The sequence below is a fragment of the Chlamydotis macqueenii genome, chromosome 2, assembly GCF_036417535.1.
Source record: "Chlamydotis macqueenii isolate bChlMac1 chromosome 2, bChlMac1.mat, whole genome shotgun sequence".
Lineage (NCBI taxonomy): Eukaryota > Metazoa > Chordata > Aves > Otidiformes > Otididae > Chlamydotis > Chlamydotis macqueenii.
Genome location: NC_141557.1, coordinates 110,158,347 through 110,179,422, shown reverse-complemented (window position 1 = coordinate 110,179,422; position 21,076 = coordinate 110,158,347). Strand labels below are relative to the sequence as shown.

The following is a 21,076-nucleotide window of genomic DNA, read 5'->3' as shown; positions in this document are numbered from 1 at the left end:
CTTATGCCCAGTGAGCACTTATCTGTTTCCAGCATTTAACAGCTCTTTGGTGAGTCCCTCACTGTCTTCTTCCCTTATGGACAGCAAGAAAGACATCTCATCCATAGGCGAGCTGAATCGTGCTTTGGAGGTGACTTTGTTTCCACTGGCTGCAAGCAAGATCCTAACTCATACATCCCGGTTCAACATCTAATGTTAGACGAGAGGATCCATCATTTACAGAAACACGGGGAGTGTTTCTTGCCAACAGCAGCCAGAGGGAAGACATGCACACTGCAAATTACTGCAACTGAGCCGACCTGTACTTCCTCCCCTCCCTCCCTGGCCACATTTGTCTGTACCGCACAGACAGTGAGCTGCAAGGGACTTGGGTTGCAAATGGGAACCCGCCTTCGTATTTACCAAACGCAAACAGATCTCACCTTAATTCCTAGGAAAACCTAAGTCACTGTTACTGAGGCTTGTTTAAATTCCATCAGAAAGAAACTTTGGGAAAAGGCAATCCTAAAACTACGTTTTTCTGACTGTTCAGACAAAGCCTAGAATCAGGTATAAAAATAACTTTAATTTCTTCAGACACAAACAACTCAAGGAGAGTAATAGTGGCAGCAATGTGTCACTTAACTAAAAAGAGGGAGAAGACATCCTTGAAGGAAGCAGGGAGGGTAGCCTGGTGACCGTTCAGCCCGGAGGTGGCCTCTGAATGCCTGCAGGTGTCACACACACTATAAAGGTATTCAGTCAGGGTGATATGGATGAGCATCACCTTGTCATTTCATGCAAAGCAACAGTAGCTGCCAACCAATTTCTGGTCACCGCCAGTACCAGCTGGATTTGTAGCATGAACAGGGCCACAGTCCACTACCAAATTCTTAAGCCACCCTCTTCCCTGTGATTTATCCTTTAAAGCATGACATACCAGTCCCTAAACAGACATACAAATGTAAGTTTCCAAAATTTTCAAGGATTTATGTAATCCTAAAAGCTCACCAGAAGAAATAGAAAGGCGACTTGAAGTCCCATTTAAAACATAAAGTAAATTTAACTTCAAGATGAACTGTAAAACCAAACCACTTCTGGTTTTGCTCTTTTCTGTCCCCTTAGGAAATCTGTGACTAATTCAGGAAGTCCTTTCCCTTCACTTTTTTTTTTTCATTTTTTTTTCTTTCTCTGCTTGTCCTGATTAAATAACAGGCTTTCTTTTCCCTTTATTCTCCTGAAGGACTTTAGCCATGCCTTTGGAGGAAGTGAAGCATATCAAAAAGCTTATAACCAGAAAGTCAGCTTTTCCTCCTGTATTTCAGGCTGCAGGAATGATGACAGGAATGCTGTAAATTTGATAAACCTGTTTAAGCATTTCAATGGATAAAGAAAGGTTTGGCGGAGGGAGTAAAGTTTTACCATCTCATATGCTTTCTGTGTTTAGGGGTTGTTTCTTAGGGCTCCTTTGACTGCATTAACAGCCTATGGTAGGGAACTGGTTGCAGAGAGTGTTTCCTTATCCCCCAGCTGCGGCTCAAGTCATTCCTGAATTTCAAGACGTTACCTACCTTCTGGCCAAAACCCAGTTCTGGGTAACTGTTCATGCAAAGTCTGGTGCATGGTTTTTCAGCATTTATCTAGGCTTCCCACTGATTGCCCCACTGTAGGAAAAGCAAGAAAGGCTTCCCCATAAATATTTGATTTCTTAACAGCTGTACTCTGGCTCGCTTCTTGTTCCTTGCTGCATTGTGCACTACGCTTCTGCTTCAGGTGGAGCAGCCATCTCTGCGCAGAGAGCACTCCTCATTAATTTGCATCTGGTCATTTACAATTTTTTGCATTATGCTAATGGTAGTGTCTCACATCCTTTCAGCAGAAAACATATAAATTGGCTTTTTTTCTGAGCCACCCCACAAGGAGTCTCCTGAATTACAGCGCAGCTTAGTGCTGATTACTTTTTTATTTCTCCTCTTAGGAAATGGATAAAAGGTTTAAGTTCTGACACAAACAGGAAAACACACTAAGAGGATTTATCCTGAAGGCATCTACTTTTTAAACAGTGATGGAGCAGTGTCAGTCCATTTCCCACAAGGGCCAGAAGCTCCACCACTCTTTGTTCCCGCAGCCCTTCTATGACTCGAGGCAGAATATCCTATCACAGGCTGTCAGATAGCTCCCAGAATATGCAACTTGGTGAGGAGGGACTCACTGCCACTAGGAGCATGAAGAAGTTGGCTTTCAGAAGGACTCTGCTCTGCTCCTTTAAGGATAACACCAAGGCTTTATTGTGCTCCAAGGTAAGACTTACAGAATTTACTAAATCAGTAACTTCTCAGCCTTCCAGACTCTGCTCCCTCCCTCTTGTTTTCTTAAATGTGGAGCGACAGGAGAGGGAGCAAGCTGTCAGACTTATCACTAGTGGAATTTTCCAGCTTTACCGGCCAGGAAAGGGGGGGACAAAAAATAATGATCCACTGTAGAAAAACAACTGGACACACTGCAAGCAAAAGAAACTGTAGAATGGGCATATGCATGCTTTGCATGATGGATGAAAATATGCCTCAAGAATCTATTAATATCAACCTGTTTAAGGTTTTATTAACAAGATGTGCTTCTGGAAACTTACACTCTGTTATAATACATTTTGTTCCTCAACATTTATTCTGTTTAAAAATGCATTCTGCTGGAATAGTTCCAGAGGGAGCAGAATCTTTACCTCAAATTGGATTAATCACAGCTTTTCCCATTTTTGCTTTCATTTGATTTGGGGTCAGAAATTTGCCTTTTTCAACTTTTGCCTTCTGATGTCATATAGATGTTCATGATAATTATGTGGATTTCAGCACAGTGCCACAAGCAGACTCTAACTTACACAAGTAGAGCTTTATAAACCGAACTGTAAGGAAAGAAGAAACTTATGACTTATTCCATAGGAGGAAAGCCAGGTCTGACAATTTAAGTGATGCATTCATACAGATTACACAGCCAAATGAGCTAAAGTGCTTCTGCGTTCACAAATACATTATCCTAATCCACACTTTTCAAATTGTGCTCAAATCTGGCTTCGTTCGGTAGACTTGGCAGGTAGGGGCTTGCGGGTAGCACAGGCTCTTTCTTATGGCTGCTTTCAATTTGAAGGTGTTTATGTCTGGTAACCAGATAAAAATCAGTGGACTGGTGGTGAAGAGCAGCTAACACTGTTTACCTAGTAATGAAAACTGGAGAAATTCAAGGGAGCTGGAAAGTAGGACTTGTCCACATTTTTTAGAGGAAACTGGGAGCTTGTTCGTGTAGCCTAAGCAGACCATAAATCCAGCACTCACGGACAAGCTCTCTCATCCCTCACACAGGGATTCCAGGGGATTTCTCTCCTGCTGGCTGGCTGATGTGACGCTCACAGCTCTGCACCTCCAGCGCAAACATCAGGAGTGTTTGAGGAGTTTCTTTTAGCAACTCTTGCTCCACAGCAGTTTGCACACACTGAAATGGCCAGCGCAACATTTCCGGTTCCAAAGTCCCCCTGCAGCAAAATATCATGAGCTGGGGTCATGACCATCAGCAGAAATAATGCTCTTTGCTTTGGGGAAAACTTTTCAAGGATTTCTTCCCCTGTGAATCCCTCCGTAAGGGCAGCACGAAGCCTGTGCTGGGGATCAAAGGGAAGTCTGAAATGGCATCAGGTGCTGCATAGCAGCACAATATGATGATCATGGTTCAATATGATGAGTACATAACAGATTTTAGTTCTTTGATCAGACTGAAAAAGCAAGTACTTTGTTTTTCCCTTGTCAAACATTAAGCCTCACTGAAAGGAAATCCAGGCAGCTAATATCCCTGAAGATACAACTTTTGCTACCTAGATTCTTGATTGATTTATTTAGAAAAGAGAATCTGATAAGGAGAATTACTGTGAAATTTCTACTGGACAGTTAAACTCCTGGCAAATACAGCATCATTGCAAGTCCCAGTAGTGTTCTGGGATGGGACACAGGGCTGACTGGCATAAATGATGGTGCAACCTGGGTTTTGTGATTTTGTGACTCCTTTTTCATATGAATAGAAGAATTCTGAGTGATCTCCCATCACTTTTTTGCTCCCGTCTGTTCTCAGTGAAGATGATCCTGTCCATGCAATGAAAAGGCAGCTCACTCTTGAATGTTAGGGCTTTTTCAGGCAGGGCTTTGCAGTGCAATTGCAAAGTGATTCCTAACTGTGAAAGTCTCTGTGAGATACAGAAATTTAGGTGCTTCTAGATAACTAGAAATTCTACACTGTTGATACTGTTTTAAAATAATGACCAAATCCTGATGAAAATTAACCTAGCAACCCTAAGCAACATTGTGTTTTCTTCAGCTCTCTTAATCACTTCTTATTAGAAAGTCTCTTCAAATGCATTATTTTGGAAAACCTTACATGGCGAGCTGTGCGTAAGTGATCATAATGATATAGCAGGCTCTTAATTTGACAGATCTTTCTCCCATCCAAATGATTCCAATTACTTTGAATAAAATCTGTTCCATTTTTGTCTTGAATTATACTTCCATTAAGCAACAAATTAATGTTGATCCCCTGGTTCCTGCCATACAAAGCTTTCCATTTTATGTGTTATCTAGACTTTTTCAAAAAGACTTTTAGGAGATTACTAAAATATTCCCTCCCTTTGTTTCCATCTTTGCTGTGTATTCATACATATATTTATATGCGGGTATGAATCCCGCACAGTAATCTTCCCCTTAGGATATTGTGTATGTATGTCATAAAGGAAAAGGAGATTAACAGTACAATACAATACAAACAGGCTGACTTTATGACAGTCTTGCAGAAACTCCTGCCAAGCAAAAGAATAAATAACATATGTGTTAATCAAAGCCAAATTTAAAAGATAAGACTTGAATTTAGGTGGTCAAAAAACCAGAAAACTGGGCAAGCTTAATGTTCACAGGAAAAAAAAAAGAACTCCAAGAACAAAGAGGGTAATGACATACAATTAAGTTGAAGGCAAATTTTCAAAAGTGCTTCTGTGACTCAAAAGCCTAAGTACCACCTTCAAAATTGACTTTGTGTGCAGGAGCATTTACTCTCTTTGTATGTCCATAGGGTTTGTGCTCCTGAATCCTCCAGTCTTTTCTCAAAATGGGATTTAGGCAACTGCCCTCCTAAGTCCCTTTTGGAAGTTTAATCTGTAGTCACTTGGAAGACCAGAAAAGATACTGGTCCAAGCAGTGAATACCAACCAGAGATATCAACTTAAACCAAAGAACTAGAGGTACAAACATGATTATTCCCCTGTTTTACTGGGTAATCATCTATCATCTCTGTTTTGGATTAAATTCGTGGAGATGTGTTAGCCTGCTCAAGATCCTGTGGAAGCATTTTGAATCAATTGTAACTGACATAAATATAGCCCTTGACTGGAAATCTTCCAGAATGAGATAGCTGCAACAGTTCAGCCAAGATGCATTATATCAAAAGCATGGATAAGTAATTTGGTGTCCTCGTGGGAAGGATAGCATTACAGCTTCACAACATTCATAAAGTGCCTGCACAGTGAAATATCTAACACGATCATTAAAAGATGGATGAATGCCCTGCGAATCTTCACCTCCTATCATGGATCATGGCTCTTATCTAGGCAGGAGCGGGAAGAAGAGCGTGTATTCACAATGACAGAGGGCACAATAACAGCTTACTTGTTCCCATTTGACGTGAGCATGTGAGCTTTCACACATGATTTACTATGTTTGTATGGCAATATTAATTACTTTTTAGAGGCTATACAGCCAAGAATATGTACAGGGCCGACAAAACTCAGTCAGAAAATTCAGCCAGGCTCTGCAGGACTTATAGAAGATTAGCGGTTCTATTACTCATGATGTACCTATAGCTTTAAGTCATGAACTGCTCTTGTATTTTTAACCCTTTTCTGTGGCAAACATCTGTTATTTTAGAGACGTCACTTTACCTCCCTCTGTAATTCTTATTTGGCAGTGTCTCTGTGGTCCTGTTACGATGAAATAGCTCTTGCCCTTATAGTTAATTAAGTGCTACAGGGGGTGGTTGGGGTGTTTTAGCAGTCACCAAATCCTTGGTTCTGCTGTTTCTATCCACCACATTATGATTTGGTATCTGAGTTCAGATTCCCAGTTACAACTGAGGAGAACTCAACACAGGTTAAAGCATCAATTCTCCAAAGTCCTCTTTCCATTCTCCCTATGTGACCTGGTGCAAACCCAGAACAGCTTAGAACACACCAGAACAAACCAGCAACTGTCAAAATAGCCAAGAGTAATCCCTTCCTGTCACACAATATATCTACAAAAGGTGCTGTAGAACTTTCTAGTGTGGTTCTGGGCCATCTAGGGTTTCTGTTTCCCAGAAGAACATGAATGGCCATTTTCTACTTAGGTTAAGATGCTTGAAGCTAAGATAATATTGTCCCTCTGCATCTTCTGAGCCTTGAAGACTTCCCTCTAATGTGAGCCTTTTTTTTCCTCAGAGATTTCCAAGAGCCACCTCTTACTCCCCCAGTGTAAATATTAAGACATTTAAATTTCCAAACTCTATGCACAAGACCCATTTTTCTGACTTCAGCAGGGCTGCTTGCAGGACTCAGAATTGCTCATATCACTAAGGAACTGCAGTCAAAGGCACCATGTTTTGTAACAGGAGCTGCAGTATATTTGAAAAGCTAGCTTTGAAATACCTAGCATGCTGCAACTTCCCTCAGAGTGCTCATGGATGAAATATTTGAGATAAACCTCTAAAATAAAATAAGCAGGAGGAAAAAAAAGGTAGTTGAAGGAAACTGGAAAGCTGCTGTGCATCATGTACTAGTATTCCCATTTAAGAGGTGATTTTTCTTATTTTATTATTTGCCTTTTTTATGAGCATTGTAAAGAAGTGTAACTTAGTCAAACATTTCCAGCTCTCACTGGAGTCCAAGTGGTTTGGAAACATCACTGATTCATTCGGCTGCTTACATAGAAAGGTCGTGTTTTTCACAGGCACGTAGTACAAACATTTGAACTCAAATTAGAAAAATACCACTTGAAATTTAGGGTGTTGCCTTGAAAATTCTCATGAATAGAGATGTTCCCTCTATCTCTTTATCATAAGACTAGAAATCACTTTAAGACCACATAAAACCTTTTATACCCCATTGATTGGAATTGTATGGATAAGTACAAGAAAATGCCTTGTTTTTTCCTTTCCCTCCTCATTCCTCTGTTGAAGTCCTGAGAATATAATAAACTAAATTTTATTTTGTGGTCCATTGTTTCCTCTGAAAATGGGAATTTCTGCTCTTTGGAGACCTGTGATCTTCTAGGTGGTGTTCCCTGTCTGCTGTGTTTGTCTCAATCAAATTTAAGTTTCTGCTATTCATCTTCAGCTCTGCTCTGTCCTTTTTTATGGTTACATCTCCCATGATCTCACCCTGACCTTTCATAGGACCGGTAAAGCTACTAGACTCATCTGGCAACTCAAGAGGTTCTTGCCAACCCATTTCCATACCTACAGTATAAATGAAAATTCTCTGAACCAATCTCCAATAAGAGCCTTCTACCAACATTTGCTTTAAATTCATCTTTCTACCAACGCAGTTATGTCTGTATAGTTATTGATGTCCTGAATGGGAGAGCTTACCAAAAAGAAGATAAGCGAATTAGCAAGAAATTAATTGTTCATTGTTTCCCTCAAAAATGTAGGTCAAAAACCTGTTCTAATATAGCTCGGTTTTTAAATCTTGAAGGTGAAATGTGCACTGCATTAGCAAAACTTCCATTGGTTCAGCAGAGCCAAGAGGATTTATTTCTGTTAATATTGCTTAGCTGTTTGGGATTTTTTAGTAATTTGGTTTTTTTAGAATGTAAAGTACCCTGCCTGCTTTGACTCTGAGCTTTTTATAAATATTTAGAACTGGATGTAGAGAGAGGCTTCTTCTGATAAGGAGATATGATGGTCAAATATGTTGGAGAAACATGTGCTGCAATCATCAGCTGCAATCCCCATTTCTTGCCTTGTGTGTTAGGTCTTCCTGTGCCCCACTGGTATCAGCTGCTCTCTGCACACAGCCCCTGTTAGCTTCGCATTGCTCCATTGCCACACGAGGCTCCCATCCATCCCAGCAGCACTTGGCTTTCTGGAGAGTGGAAAAGGAAGGGAAAGAGGCAGGGCTCAGGGACAGCTTCAGATGGAGGGATAGAAAGAGAGATACAGGTAGAGATAAGGTCCCATGTTGCCTCAAGCCATCCAGAATAAAGTCACAGACTATGCTAGACATTAACAAGAATGATCAATAGACAATGTGCTAAAAAAATCTACTTTTCTGTAGTTTCCATGTTGATTTAATTTCCATCAGTTTCCAGCTGATGCAGAATCATTTTTCTTCAGGTAAAAATAGGAATATAGCGCTTTGAGATATTCTCCTAGATTCATCTACTTTGCTTTATTCAGTGTACCTTCTTTATCTACGCTGCTTTATTATGCAGTATCATTAACAAAAGAACAGTCTATTCAGCAAATTTGGCACTCTTTACAAACTCATACAATCTTTACCAATGTGCTTGAGTGGCAAAAAATAAAATGATGTGCACGTCTTGATTTTTATTTGGCTAAAGCATTTTCCAGTGAATTTTTCATTCCTTCTGACTGATTCAATATGCCACAAAGCACAATACACCATGGAAAATACAAGCTGAGGGTTCAGAATTGCCTGACAGCCAACCCAGAGCTGCTGAGAAACATCTAAATAGTGAGAAGTACATATACTCATGAAATTTTTGTGATTTGTAATAACTTCACCATTAGCAGTACCACAAAGAAGGATGTTCTGAATTTAAACAGAAGGAATAAATTAAGCGAGTGGCGTTGTAACAGTTTATAGCTATCTGAGAATCTGATCCAGGATTTTTATAGTGACGATGTGAAGTTTCTCTTCACTCTGTCGAAAGATTTAACAGTATCTTCACCACATAAGCTTTTTTTCAATAAATTGCTTTAACATTTGTGTGTTGCTTAGCTTTAAAAGTTCAACGTATTGCTTTACATTACTTCAGTCCACTCCTGTGAATACTATTAAGCATAATGTTCAAAATGTATTCTTATGAATATAGGGTAACCAATACCATTCATGACTCAAATATAAATGAATACATTAGAGAGTTTGCATATTCATATGTTGTAGCTCATCCACTGCCTCCCATATGCATTAGAACACATCTAAAGGAAAACTCAATATCTCATTAAAATAAGCACTGTTTTTTTGCTTAGGTCCTGAAGACTTTGAAAAAAAATAAAATAGGTGGAGTGGTGACATTTACTTAAAAGGGTGCATTAACTGTAGGAAGGGAGAAAGCAACAGCTAGAGTTCACTTAAAGCTAAGCAAAATGAAAACTTCAAAGACATATTGCATGATTTCGAGCTCCTGTTGAATTTACGTGTTCAGTCCCTAGAAGTATCTACCTCTCTTCATTGATTACATCAGAAGTTTTAAAAGCTTACACTAGCAATGTATGTAGTTGCACTAGATGCCTTCCAGTAGACAGTATGGTCCAGTTCTTTATGTTGTTACCTTAATTTAACTAAAATGACTGAATTTGTCTTTTGAAGTGCTTCAGAGAGAGAAAGTCCTATAAATACTGTGAGCTCCTTAATGGTAATGATCATGCTGGTTGAAAGGATAGCTCCTTTAAAATTACCTAAAATAAAAATAAGTATGTATTCTGCTACAATTGCCACATAAGTGCTGGCAATGTTAGAAGCTGTACAGAAAACTGTAGACAGTTTGACCCCTTATGTTTCAGTGTTTCGTAATACCTGATGAGTATTTTAATATTTCTTTTTCTTTAGAAAATCAGCTTGTGCTTCTGGAGCCAAAAATAGTTTAACACTGTCCAGTTTACATGCCCCTGTGGGTTTTACTCAGTTTGTCTCTTTGCTTATTGAATGATTTAAGCCTCATCAGAGCTCTTAAACCTGTGCATGTCCTGCAGTTTTAACTGTATCCTGTTGTGTTATAAATAATGAGTTTGGCCAAGTGTGAGTTGTTGGTAAAGGCTTATCAGTTTCATTATGACAGAAGATTCTGGATTAGTCTGCACGTGACCCTCCTCCTCCTAACCTCCTTGCTATTTGTGGTTGCACACATATGCTTGCATAGTGGCCTAATGTATTCTGAGTGGCTTGAGACGATGCTGTCCACAGGGAGTGCTTACAGGGCTCTTGCTTACCTTAGAAGTGACACTGACAGAGCTGTAGGAAGCAAAAGAGAAATACGGCTTTTCTACCACCTTTTGTGAGAGCTTCCTCACTACTAGAGATAGCTGTCTGAGGAGGGACGGTGTGAATGCAGTCCACAGCATTAAACTTTGTGCAGTACCAAAGTTTAGGCAGGATCTAGTGCATTTGTGCTTCCCCCCCACTCCTTTTCATTCATGTGACTCTGCTCCATCTTTGCTTGCTGCTTTGGGTAAGACACTGGGTAGCCGATTGCTCTAAGCTACAGAGCGCAGTGTGTCTGCCTCATGCTCACTGTGTGGCTTCACCACATAATTCATCCCAAGGGCTGGTGATCTTTATAGAAGTGCATCCAGGGCTTCACACACCTTGATTTCAAATCCTATCCAGGTGGAATTTGAAGGGTTTGCCTTGGATTTTGGCTTGCTCAGCTACCTAGCGATCTCTCTGGGTGCGTGTCAGACAGCTGCAATTTTTGGAGGCATCTACTCAACGTGAGCGGATAAGTTGTACAGTGTATGTACCGCAAGCCCAGCACTCCTAGAGGCCTCCATCAGTTCTGAGGCATATGTACAGTGAACTGTCAGATTCACTGGGTTCAATGCTCAGATATAAATCATTTGTCCTCTACACGCACAATAGATCAAATATTTCCTGGAAGCATGGGATTTCCAAAACCTACAGTACACGGCCCACGTGCCTACATTTCTTCCTGAAAACTTTGGTTTGCCCTCGATACGTGGATTTGTTTCATATAAAAGCAATTGGACTTAACCAAGCACCAACACAACAGAAGACTTTGTCACCTCTAGCAATAAAAATGTGTTGGAAATGTTTAAGACGTTTAAGCTGGCCGCTCACAACCAGCTTTTGACTGCTGTATGCACTGTCAAGATGTTTCTTGTCTTGCCTAGACCCATTGAAAATGACATCTAACATGCTCTGCCATGATCTGCTCATGCCGTTAAGTCTTCAGCATTCAAAACTGACTTATTCTGCTGCCTCTTAGTCTATATGAAAAGAATTATTTTCCATTCACTTGAAAAAAATGGTTAACAGAAGGTACTCTTGTTAGTGTTAATCCCTGCTGCCTGCTGCCCTTTAGGAACAGCCTTGTTAGGAGAATGAAGACAAAATAGAGTCCCTTTCAGATTTTGACAGACACACTGAAGCCATGTATTGCACTGTCTCTGTTGCATCGGGCCAGCACTGAAGTGATGTGATTGGTAGCGCAGAGGAGAGGTCTGGGTCATGTCCCCAAAGGTCATCATTGCCAGAAGGCAATACCTAGAGAAGACACTCCCTGCACTCTCCTAGCTCAAAGGGTGTGATTGTGAGAGCCCTCACATTGACACGCACAAACAGAGAGAAATTCTTCTGCAATCTCCATGCTCAGCCCCAGGGCAGTCACAATGTGGCCCTTGTTACAGACGGGGGACTTCGTACCGCTCGTGAAAAAGTTGCGTGAGACAGCTGAAGAATTCAAGGTGAAATGTACTTTTAAATGCTGGCAGGTAACACTGGTTAACAGACTTTACAGCTGAATCTCCTGACTCCTGTTACTGTCTTGATGAATTGCAGATGAGTTATGAATAAATAAATGAAACTCTCTTAATTACTTTAAATCTTATAAGTCTTATAAGTCTTTTCTCTTTTAAGTCTTTAAATCTTAAGACTCATTAAATAAGTCCTTTAGGTCCAAAAAATGTTTGTAGAGGCAGGAAAACGTCTTCAGAAGTAAAATTAATGGTTGACAGAAGCATGTTTTGCAGAATACAAAGACATGCAAAGTACTGAGTTCCTGTATTTTCGAGTCTAGCTGATACAACAAGGTGAAAACTCAGCTTATTTTCAAACCCTGCTTTGTAAAAAAAAAAAGAGCAATGAGATTCATATGATTTTGGAGTTCTGCTAGGCAACAGGATGAGAAAATTATTAATGAAATGAAATCCTATTGCGCTTCTCACTTAAACACTCTGTTACGAGGGAGGCTAGGTGACACCTCCATGAAATAGGAGGTTAAATATTTGCCATGCTGGATGTTAGAGAAAGAAAAGGGAAACTTTAGGATCCGTTGCCTACAACTTGCCTAACATCTGCAAGATAATCAGAAACAGAAGTGTGCAGACACAGTTGCAGGGATATTGTCTGAGATACGCCCCTCTGTGTGAGCAGGAGCCACCAAGCACGGAGAGAAGGAAACGAGCAGAGAGCAAACAGTGCTGGAACAGGGTGACCAGCAAGGAACTGGAAGACAAGAGATTTGGGGCAAGAGTGAACTATGCTGTGAACTGTGAGCAAAGATACTATTTCCAATTGCTGGACTCTTCCTTTGCCTGGATTTTGTACACATTTAATTAAAAAAAAAAAAAAGAAGCTAAATATTGGCACATGACTGATTCCTAACATTTCAGAACACAGAAAAATATAGTTCTCAATAAAGAGGAATAAATGTTGTTTCCCTATCACTGCAAGCTACCATCCCCATTTTTACATTTGGGAAGAGCTGAGCAGAGAGAGGGTAACTATTTTTTGTCAGAAGTTGTTGAATTGTTAGGATAAATTGAAGGATAGAAAGATCTAGATACAGGAAACAACACTGTACTCTGCCACTGTTGTGTTTTTCAGACACTACTAACTTCACTGGATTGTCTATACTGACAGAATGATTGCAATATGAAAAAGTGGATCTTACTCCTAAAATAACCAGGAGAATGTGCTGCCTTTGTCTTCCCCATTCCTATAAACGTGACTAATTGTGGTGAAGCAGATTCAGGACCCGCTGAATGAAGTGAAGCATAATGACCCACAAGAGTAAGATGTCTTGTCTCTCTGTGTAAACAAGGATTAAATACTGGTTTTAACTACAAGATGACTTTATTGTTCCTGTTCATTTTATGTATTCTTTACCACCCATTACTTAATTAAACTGAAAATACAAGCCTGGCTGTACCATTAGTCAGCCTGTGACCAATCATTAGGTGTCACTGAACCAGCTCGTAGTGCAGTGTGACAAACCTTCACTTTGGGGATGGGATAAGAATTGCTTATTGGATTTGGCTTGGCTGTTCTGAAATCGATGTGTGCTGTCAGATCCTGAAGAGCACGCTTCTGCAAGATGCACAGAATAGAAAATACAGGTTTAGTAGACCTGGTTTGATATTGCATTTCATCAGTGTTATAGACATGCGCCAGGGCAAAACCTGAGTCACGCACAGTTGAATCAGCCTCCTTCTGCCCCATGGAAATACCTTGCTTCTTTGCAAAAATCTTTCCACAGAAAGCTTTCTGTGTGATATCATCATATTTCTCTTTACTGGCACTCTTTAACCCTTTCTCCTGTGACCAATATCCACTAACAGAGGAGTTCTTTGATAACATTGGCCATTTTATTATGCTATTCCTTTCTTTCTTTTTCCTTTCTTTTTTCAAGAGTTTGGGTTTGTGTCTGTGTGGCTTTTTTTTTTTTTTAATTCCACCTTGAAAATAATTTCAGCTCATTCAGTGGAGTCACTGTAATTTTTCCTCGGTGCTTTAAGGTTTGTCGTCCTTCTCCAGCATTTTCCATCTAGAAAGCCAGGATCTGAGATCCCTCCTGTGGTTAATTTAGTCAGCCTTTCAGATTAGCTCACCATTGCCCTTGCATGTGAGAGAGCAAATGAAACTGAGCCTGAGCTTCATGATTACTACTTACCTAACAAGACTGGTTTTAAAATTTTCTGTAGGAAGAGCAAATTAGGCTTAGTGAAAATATTTTATTCTTGTAAACTTCTCTACAGACACTAAGAAAAAGAGCAAACAAGCCAGGAAGCCTTGAAGGTATCAAGAAACATTGAAAAAGGTATCAGGAACACAGGTTTTCTGCTATGAGATTCCCAGGTGACAGGCAACCCGGGCTTGTTGACCTGTGTCTGAGACAGGCAGGCAGCTTGCTGAGTTAGTGCTCATTCAGCATCCTTCAAGAATGAATTAAAAGTGGTGAAGAATATGCTTTCCTTCCTCAGTAGGATTTTTTTTTTCCTTGAAACTGTTTTGAGCAGCTTTTGTTGGAGGAAATGGAGACAACCGTATTAACACATAAAAGCAAGACCGCTTCCCCCAGGACAAAAGCCACAGGTATATGGGTCAAAATCATAGCTGGAGGTCTGTGCAAACACGTGAGCTTTTAATAGGCAGACTCAGAATAATTGCAGAAGGGTTGTACCAGACCACCTAGAAGCAAGATTCAGCTGTTTACCAATAAGGATAAAACACTTCTGCCTAGCCTTTCTTGTTACAGGAATTTTACACAGCTTGATTTAATCCAAGCTGAGATGACAAGCCTCAGATACCAGGCTCTCAGGAGACTTTGTTCAGCTGATTTTCCAAATAAGCTCCATACTTTTAATATTGTTGTAGATGCACGTTAATTACCCAGGAACCTTAGACGTATTTGGTAAAGCTGGTTGTCACAGCAGTTGTTGCCATGGTACGTGGTCTGTTTTGCATTTAGCTTTTTGGTATGGTAATATTACAAAATAGCATACTCACTGTGGGGAGAAAAGAAACAACCCACCAAGCCTCTTTCTTCCTAATATGGTGAAATAAAAAGCCTTAGTTTGAGCTAGCTGAAGTGCTGATGGAGTCGAAGCCCAACAACCAGTCTGGTGTGATGCATGAAGAGCACAAGGGTCATGGTCAAGATTCACACTGGGAGGGCAGGAAATGTTTAAATTCCCTGACCATGACTAAATGATGGAAGTGAGTGACGCTATCAGGGAAAAAGCCCTCTTCTCGTCCCAGCACGTGTTTGATTCCAAACCAGCGAGAGCATTCCTTCCTACGACTGCTGGTGTGAGAGCTCTGGGCTGTGCTTCGTAGCAAGTGTAGGAGCTTATTTTTCACAAAGGTTTATAGGAAGCAGGGATATGAATTACCCAGCGGGCAGCAGTGTGGGGGCTCAGGCAGAGCCCCAGGCTACAGAGGAGGCCAGGGAGGGACAGTCTGCAGTGGGATGATGGGCACCCACTGCGGCCCTGAATTCTCCCTCTGCTCCTACAGAGCCCAGAGAAAAGGGGGCCCCAAACACCGTTAAGAGTTCCAGAAAGTTTTGCCTTTTTCCTTATTTGTGTTCACTATCACATTTTAAACAAAAGAGCGCAGCTTTTCACAGCAGTAAGCGATCGGCTGGTGGGAGCCGTTTCCCCCGTCCCCACCAGCTCCCAGCTGAAGTGGGGGTTTTCTGGCTGCTTCTCAGGGTCTCTGCTTCTGCTGGTTGAAACCTCAGCTTGGGGACGCTTGATACAGTAGTACCTCCTGATATTTAAGTCCTGTGAGACTTGCATTTTTTTTTTCTCCTTGATAATGCTGATGCAGGTAAGAAAGATCAGTGAATCCATAAGAAAAAAAAAAACAGATGCTGCCACTTCCAAATTCGTAATTCAGTAATTATGATTTATCAGGTACTCCCGTCATCTGAGGCGTTGTGAACAAAAGCCGACTGAAAAACTTGTCTCCCAAGACGGTGAGCTACATGGAAAGCACTCAAATAGCTTGAACCACACTTGTGTCAGAAATTCTTCTCAGATTTGGTGACTGCGGCTTGTTCTAATTAAAACAATAACAGTTTCAGAGCTATGTTTAAAAGCAATCATTTGCTCTTTATGAGGAAAAAAAGGATAGAAATGCTGAAGACAGCATTTCTTTTCCTGGAGTACATGTGTCTCTGCTGCACCATAGTACATTTTCTTCTCCTGAAATATTGTCACCCGACAGAAAGCTTTGCTTCCCAGCAGCTGACCAAGAGCACATGGGCAGATTTGGCAGCTGAACTGTCTGTATTTACACCTCCCTGTGTTTAAAAAGAGGCAAAGGCCTGAGCTTTGCCTTTTAAAAGCACTGATAATGTCCACAGCTGGGTTTGTTGTGCTCCATTGTTTCCACCGTGGCTCCCTGAGCTGGGGCTCAGACCTAACCCAGAAGAAATTGCCCGGGACCACCCAGACGAAGCGAGAAGGCTCCAGGCGCCTCAGGGAAGCAGCCAGCTCTTCGCTTAAGGAGGGTGCATGCAGCAGAGGCAGCGGCACAAAGCGGGAAAAGCACATCCAATCAGCTTTATTAAATAATATATTGTTTATACATCCATTACAAGAACTTTGACAAGGAGGGAAATACTGAAAAGGAAGTATCTTTTTTTTTTTTTTTAGTGGAGTAAAAGTGATGCCTGTGGTTTTAAACAAAGGCCTGTTGGCAGGATGATGCCACAAAGGAAGAGAAAGGGAAACTGCATTTGAATTAATTCAGATAAGTGAAGGCCAGAAGACCTTATGACAGAATTTTTCATTAATTTCTGTAGTCGAGCTGTCTGCCATAATTAGGTTACCTCCTGACTCCTTTGTACAAATATTGTAGTGGTTATTATTACTGTTTACTGTAACTACTGCAATTACACTTACAAAAGCTTCTTACAGTATTGCGATCATAATAATGCAAAAGAACAAAGTGAGACAAGACTTTTGTGGCGAGTGTTTTATAAAATTTTCTATGAACTTGTAGAACTGTCTTCAGCTGCAAGAATTTACAGTGGGAAAAACAAGAACAAAGAAGTAAGGAACTTCTTTGTTTTGATTCCATCAGTATATTAAATTGTAACCTGAAATTTGATTTTTAGTGAATCATAATTTTTTGAACCTGTAAGCAAAACCTTCTGTTTGGCCTAAAGCACACTATTTCATTTCAAAGACAAATTTTGTTAAGATTTCATTTATTTTAATTTCATTTTTAAATGGCTTATTTTTAAAGGATTTTTCAAATAAAAGGTAATTATTCTTCGGAATTAAAATAGTTCAAGTTTTAAATTCTTTTCTGGAACCAAGATGAGCTTGTAAAATACTTCAAGGTTCCCAAGTCTGATTGTTTTTCCCCAAAGAGTTTGCACGGAAGCATTTCAGCCAGTAAGCAAAACAGGAAGGAACAGAAAGAGAAACTGAGACACAGAGAAGTTAAAATACTTTTCCAGTGTCTTATTAGATGCGTATCAGTGTTAGAAATAGAAATTGCATCTCTTGAGTCCCCTTCTAGGGTGTAAAACACTAAAGGATATTAAAGTGATAAATTATTAGACGGAAAATAGATTTCTAGTCATAACAGTTATGGTCATGAAGACCACCAGAACTGTGCACTTTTCCTCCAGCATCTTGTTCCCTGCTCCCTGTCAGAGTCACAGCTGAAGCCCTAGTTGCTTTTTGCATGTATAAATTTGCATGATAGAAAGATACATTTTATTTTCATCTCTATCTCTTTTCAGAAAGTCTCTTTCACGTTGTCGAAGAATTAACAGGATGCTTTCCAATGAGTCAGCACCTCCTCCTTCATTCAGTCGCTCCAACTCACAGGCCTCCATGGACAGCACCTCCATGGAGGATTTCTGGTGTGAAGTGGAGAGCATCAAGGAGAGCAGTGAAGATGGACCTGAAGAAGCAACTCTCTTGGAGTTCAAACCTGCTGATGGTGAGCACACGAACACCACTTCTTCCTCTCACCTTGGCTTTACCTCATCTCTTTAGTGATGACCTGCTTTCCTTCCTACTCTCATCCAGTACGAGCAGCAGTGCTAGGCTGGGTCTATGATCACTGTAGCTCTACTTCTGAATGTCAGAGTCAATGTATGAGAGATGACTGGAGAGAAATAATAATTCAGCCTGGTTTATGCACTAGGGCTGGTAATTGACTTCTGAAGTACGTTTTTTTTTTTTGCACCAATATTATTAGTACTTCAGGAGGACAGATATGGTGTAATTCAGAAAAGAGAGGCACTAAGTGAAAACTTAATCTCCAGCATTAAATATAATAAACCAAAACATATAAAAGGACCAAAAAGTTCACTTAGTATACTGTAATTTTCAAATTCCTGGCTTTCAGTAGGATATAATGTAGAAGTTATGAAAGTCTTGAAGCAGATTTTACTTAGATATTGTTTGCTGCTATCAGAAATTTGATAACTGCCTGTTTCTCCGAGATTGCCCAATTCAAATATAATTCAAGGAAAAATTAGAGATAAGACTGAATATATGGATGCCTACATCATTCAGACTCCCCACTTGTCAATATTAATACATCATTTATACGAATTATGCTGAAAATATTACTACATCATTCTGCTACCTTAACATTTTCCCCTCTTCTTTTTCTTAATATATTTGGAAAAACAGGTAAGAGTCTGCACTAGCTTGTTGCAATGCAGCTTTGTTTTAGATGATTCGATAACATCTAGAATGGCAGTTCTCATTTTTTTTCCTGGTTATGACTCCACTGACAAATGCATTCTGTTGCGCAACACAAAATACCAGGTGTTACTATAGGATGAAACTGAATTTCTTGTGAGGTCATGACCCACTGATAACTACTGCAACCCTTTTGTGGATTGTGGCCACTAGTCTGGTAACTACTGATTGAGGGACAGATTTTGAAACAGTGGTGTGTTCTTTCCACACAATTACTAACACAAGTCATCAAAACAAGTGATGATGTATTTTTCTAACCTTCACGTGCAAAGGGATGTCATTAATTCCTCTACCAGGAAAAAGGGTGAAAAGAGGGAAAGAGTGCTACTTTATTAAGCAACCCACTGTGTAATCAATCATTATAAGTATCCCGCACTGCAGTATCTAGCGCCAACCATGTACTGTTTCCATGGGGAACACCTCCCACTCACTAGTTCCCAATAGGGCTCTCCTGGAAGATAAAGAAGATGACCTTCATTCACCAGAAGCCTTGATCTGCTATAAGGGTTGCAGTCTGGCAGCTTAAATCCAAACTGCACTTCTTTGTGCTGGCTTGTGGTCTCAAATGAAAATAGATAGAGGTGTAACATTGAAACTGTCGTTACTGTTACAGAAAGGCAGAAAAGAAATCTGCCTCAATCATTTTGACCTTGTTGGGGACAGTCCTCTCTGGTCATGCTCTCCAGCTTGGAGACCGCAGAAAGAGATTGTGAACCTCTCGGTGTCTCCTTCATGCAATTGTCAGCATGAACTGGGTGTCCCTGACTTGTCTGCACCATCAGGCAAATGTCACATATCTGTGAGTTACCAAGCCAGGTAAGGTAGTAGGACAAGGCAGTATAGGAGCTCATTTTCCATATTCTCAGAAACTTTTCCATCACTTTAATCACTGCTGAGCTAAATCTTCACAGCAGTGCAAACTCTGCTGCAGTACCATGCTATCCTTTGTCTGATTACACCTCATTACACAGCGTTGATTTTTTTCCCCTCTGTCCTGAATTAAAAATGAGACTGCAAGGTAAAATGCAATACATCTACACACTTCATTTACCTTTATCCTGTTGTTTTAAACACATATATATTGCATACATCCACACAAGACCAGGCAGTACTTGTTCTAGTTATTAACTTCAGGAATATATTCAGTCTGAGATTATAAATCTTGGAAATAATAGTAAATTCTATTAAGCGCCTAATAGGATAATACTCCTTGCCAAGGATCAAAATACTAAAAATCAGTGTGGAAGTCCTCAGGGCAAAATAAAAACAAATACTCGTCACTCTTTTGAGATGTTTTTGAGAGAAAGAGATGCAGAACCTTAAGAAGGAAGCCAAAGGGTGATAGCACCCAGGCACCACTGTTATTGTTGAAACCACAATGCTGTTTTTTGCCAGATCGCTTGTGCAAGGGAAGACATTAGCACACGTACTCTGTTGATGTTAGTAACTATGGTCAAGAAAGAAAAGAAGATTATAACAAGTGATACAATGGATGAAAATGTAGGGCAAGAGGAAGTCATGGGGTATTTAAGACAGCAGTGATGTGCAAACCTGCTTTAACACTTGGTGTTAAAATGCTGGGATGCAGTGAGTTATTTGAGGTTATATCTGAAATTCAAAGAAAGGCAAATCTCTTTCCTAGCAATCTCTATGAGAAAAAGAGAATTATCAACCAGAGGGAACTCTTGTGATTATTTGTTTGTATTCTATCTGTTTGTCCTGTGCAGAATTAAACACAGTATGAAGACCCTGCTGTATAAGTAGCTACCACTATAAAAATACTGTTTCATGAAACAACATGTTTTTCTTGTAGCCCTTATTTAAACCTATGTGTCATCACATTTTGAGGGGTTTTTTTAGTGCAGAAATTCCCTTTTTTTAATAGTTTTGCTCCTGTTGTTGTCATTACTTCTTAGCCTATTGTTTGTGAGTGGTTGGAACAGGAAAAGAGCGATAGCCAGAGAAAACAAGTCACAGGGGTGGCCAGTAAGCAAGCACAATTTCGTGTCTGCTTTACTATTTTTCATAGCGTTATGAAAGCCAAGTTTGATTAAAAACTAAATTCTTGGAAAGAATATGTCAGGACAAAAGCCAAAATTAGTATAATTAAGAAACTAGAACATGAGTGAATGTGGCTAGAGCAGTGACACACAGAAATGAGACCTCGTTAGGAAGAAGAAAAAGGACAGCAGAAGAACCATTGGTTCAAAGCTTACAAAGAAGGGAAAGGAACAGCCTGTCATCCTGTCTGTGGATGCAGAAAGGATCTGAGCAGACACAAGCTGTTTCACAGGATACAGGGCTGGTCACACCCCATCTAACACAGAGCAGGGGTTTTAGAAGCAGATATTTTTGTAGAGCTTTGTGAAAAGACAAAATAGTTAACAATTAAGTCAGTGACCGCACGTGCATAAGGTGCTTTCTTTTCTCCCTACAGTCCAGCCTTGTAATTTTTGTGTATCTAACTGCCGAAGTGCAGCAAACTGGTATCTATCAATCTGTCTGCATTCTGGTGTCAAGAAGAGGCGAGTGGAAATACCAACCTACCATTAAGACCAGTGCTGGGATAAGAACAATAAGTGCATTGAGCAGTTGT

At 40.2% G+C, this 21,076-nt stretch overlaps 1 protein-coding gene across 1 annotated transcript in view; it reads left to right on the top strand.

The window, feature by feature from the left end:
- ARHGAP28 (Rho GTPase activating protein 28) overlaps positions 1 to 21,076 on the top strand; it is a 72,298-nt gene that overhangs the window by 23,741 nt on the left and 27,481 nt on the right. Inside the window, exon 2 of the mRNA XM_010118090.2 lies at positions 17,505 to 17,707. Coding sequence (XP_010116392.1) covers positions 17,505 to 17,707 — 203 coding nt within the window. The remainder of the gene's footprint in view (positions 1 to 17,504; positions 17,708 to 21,076) is intronic.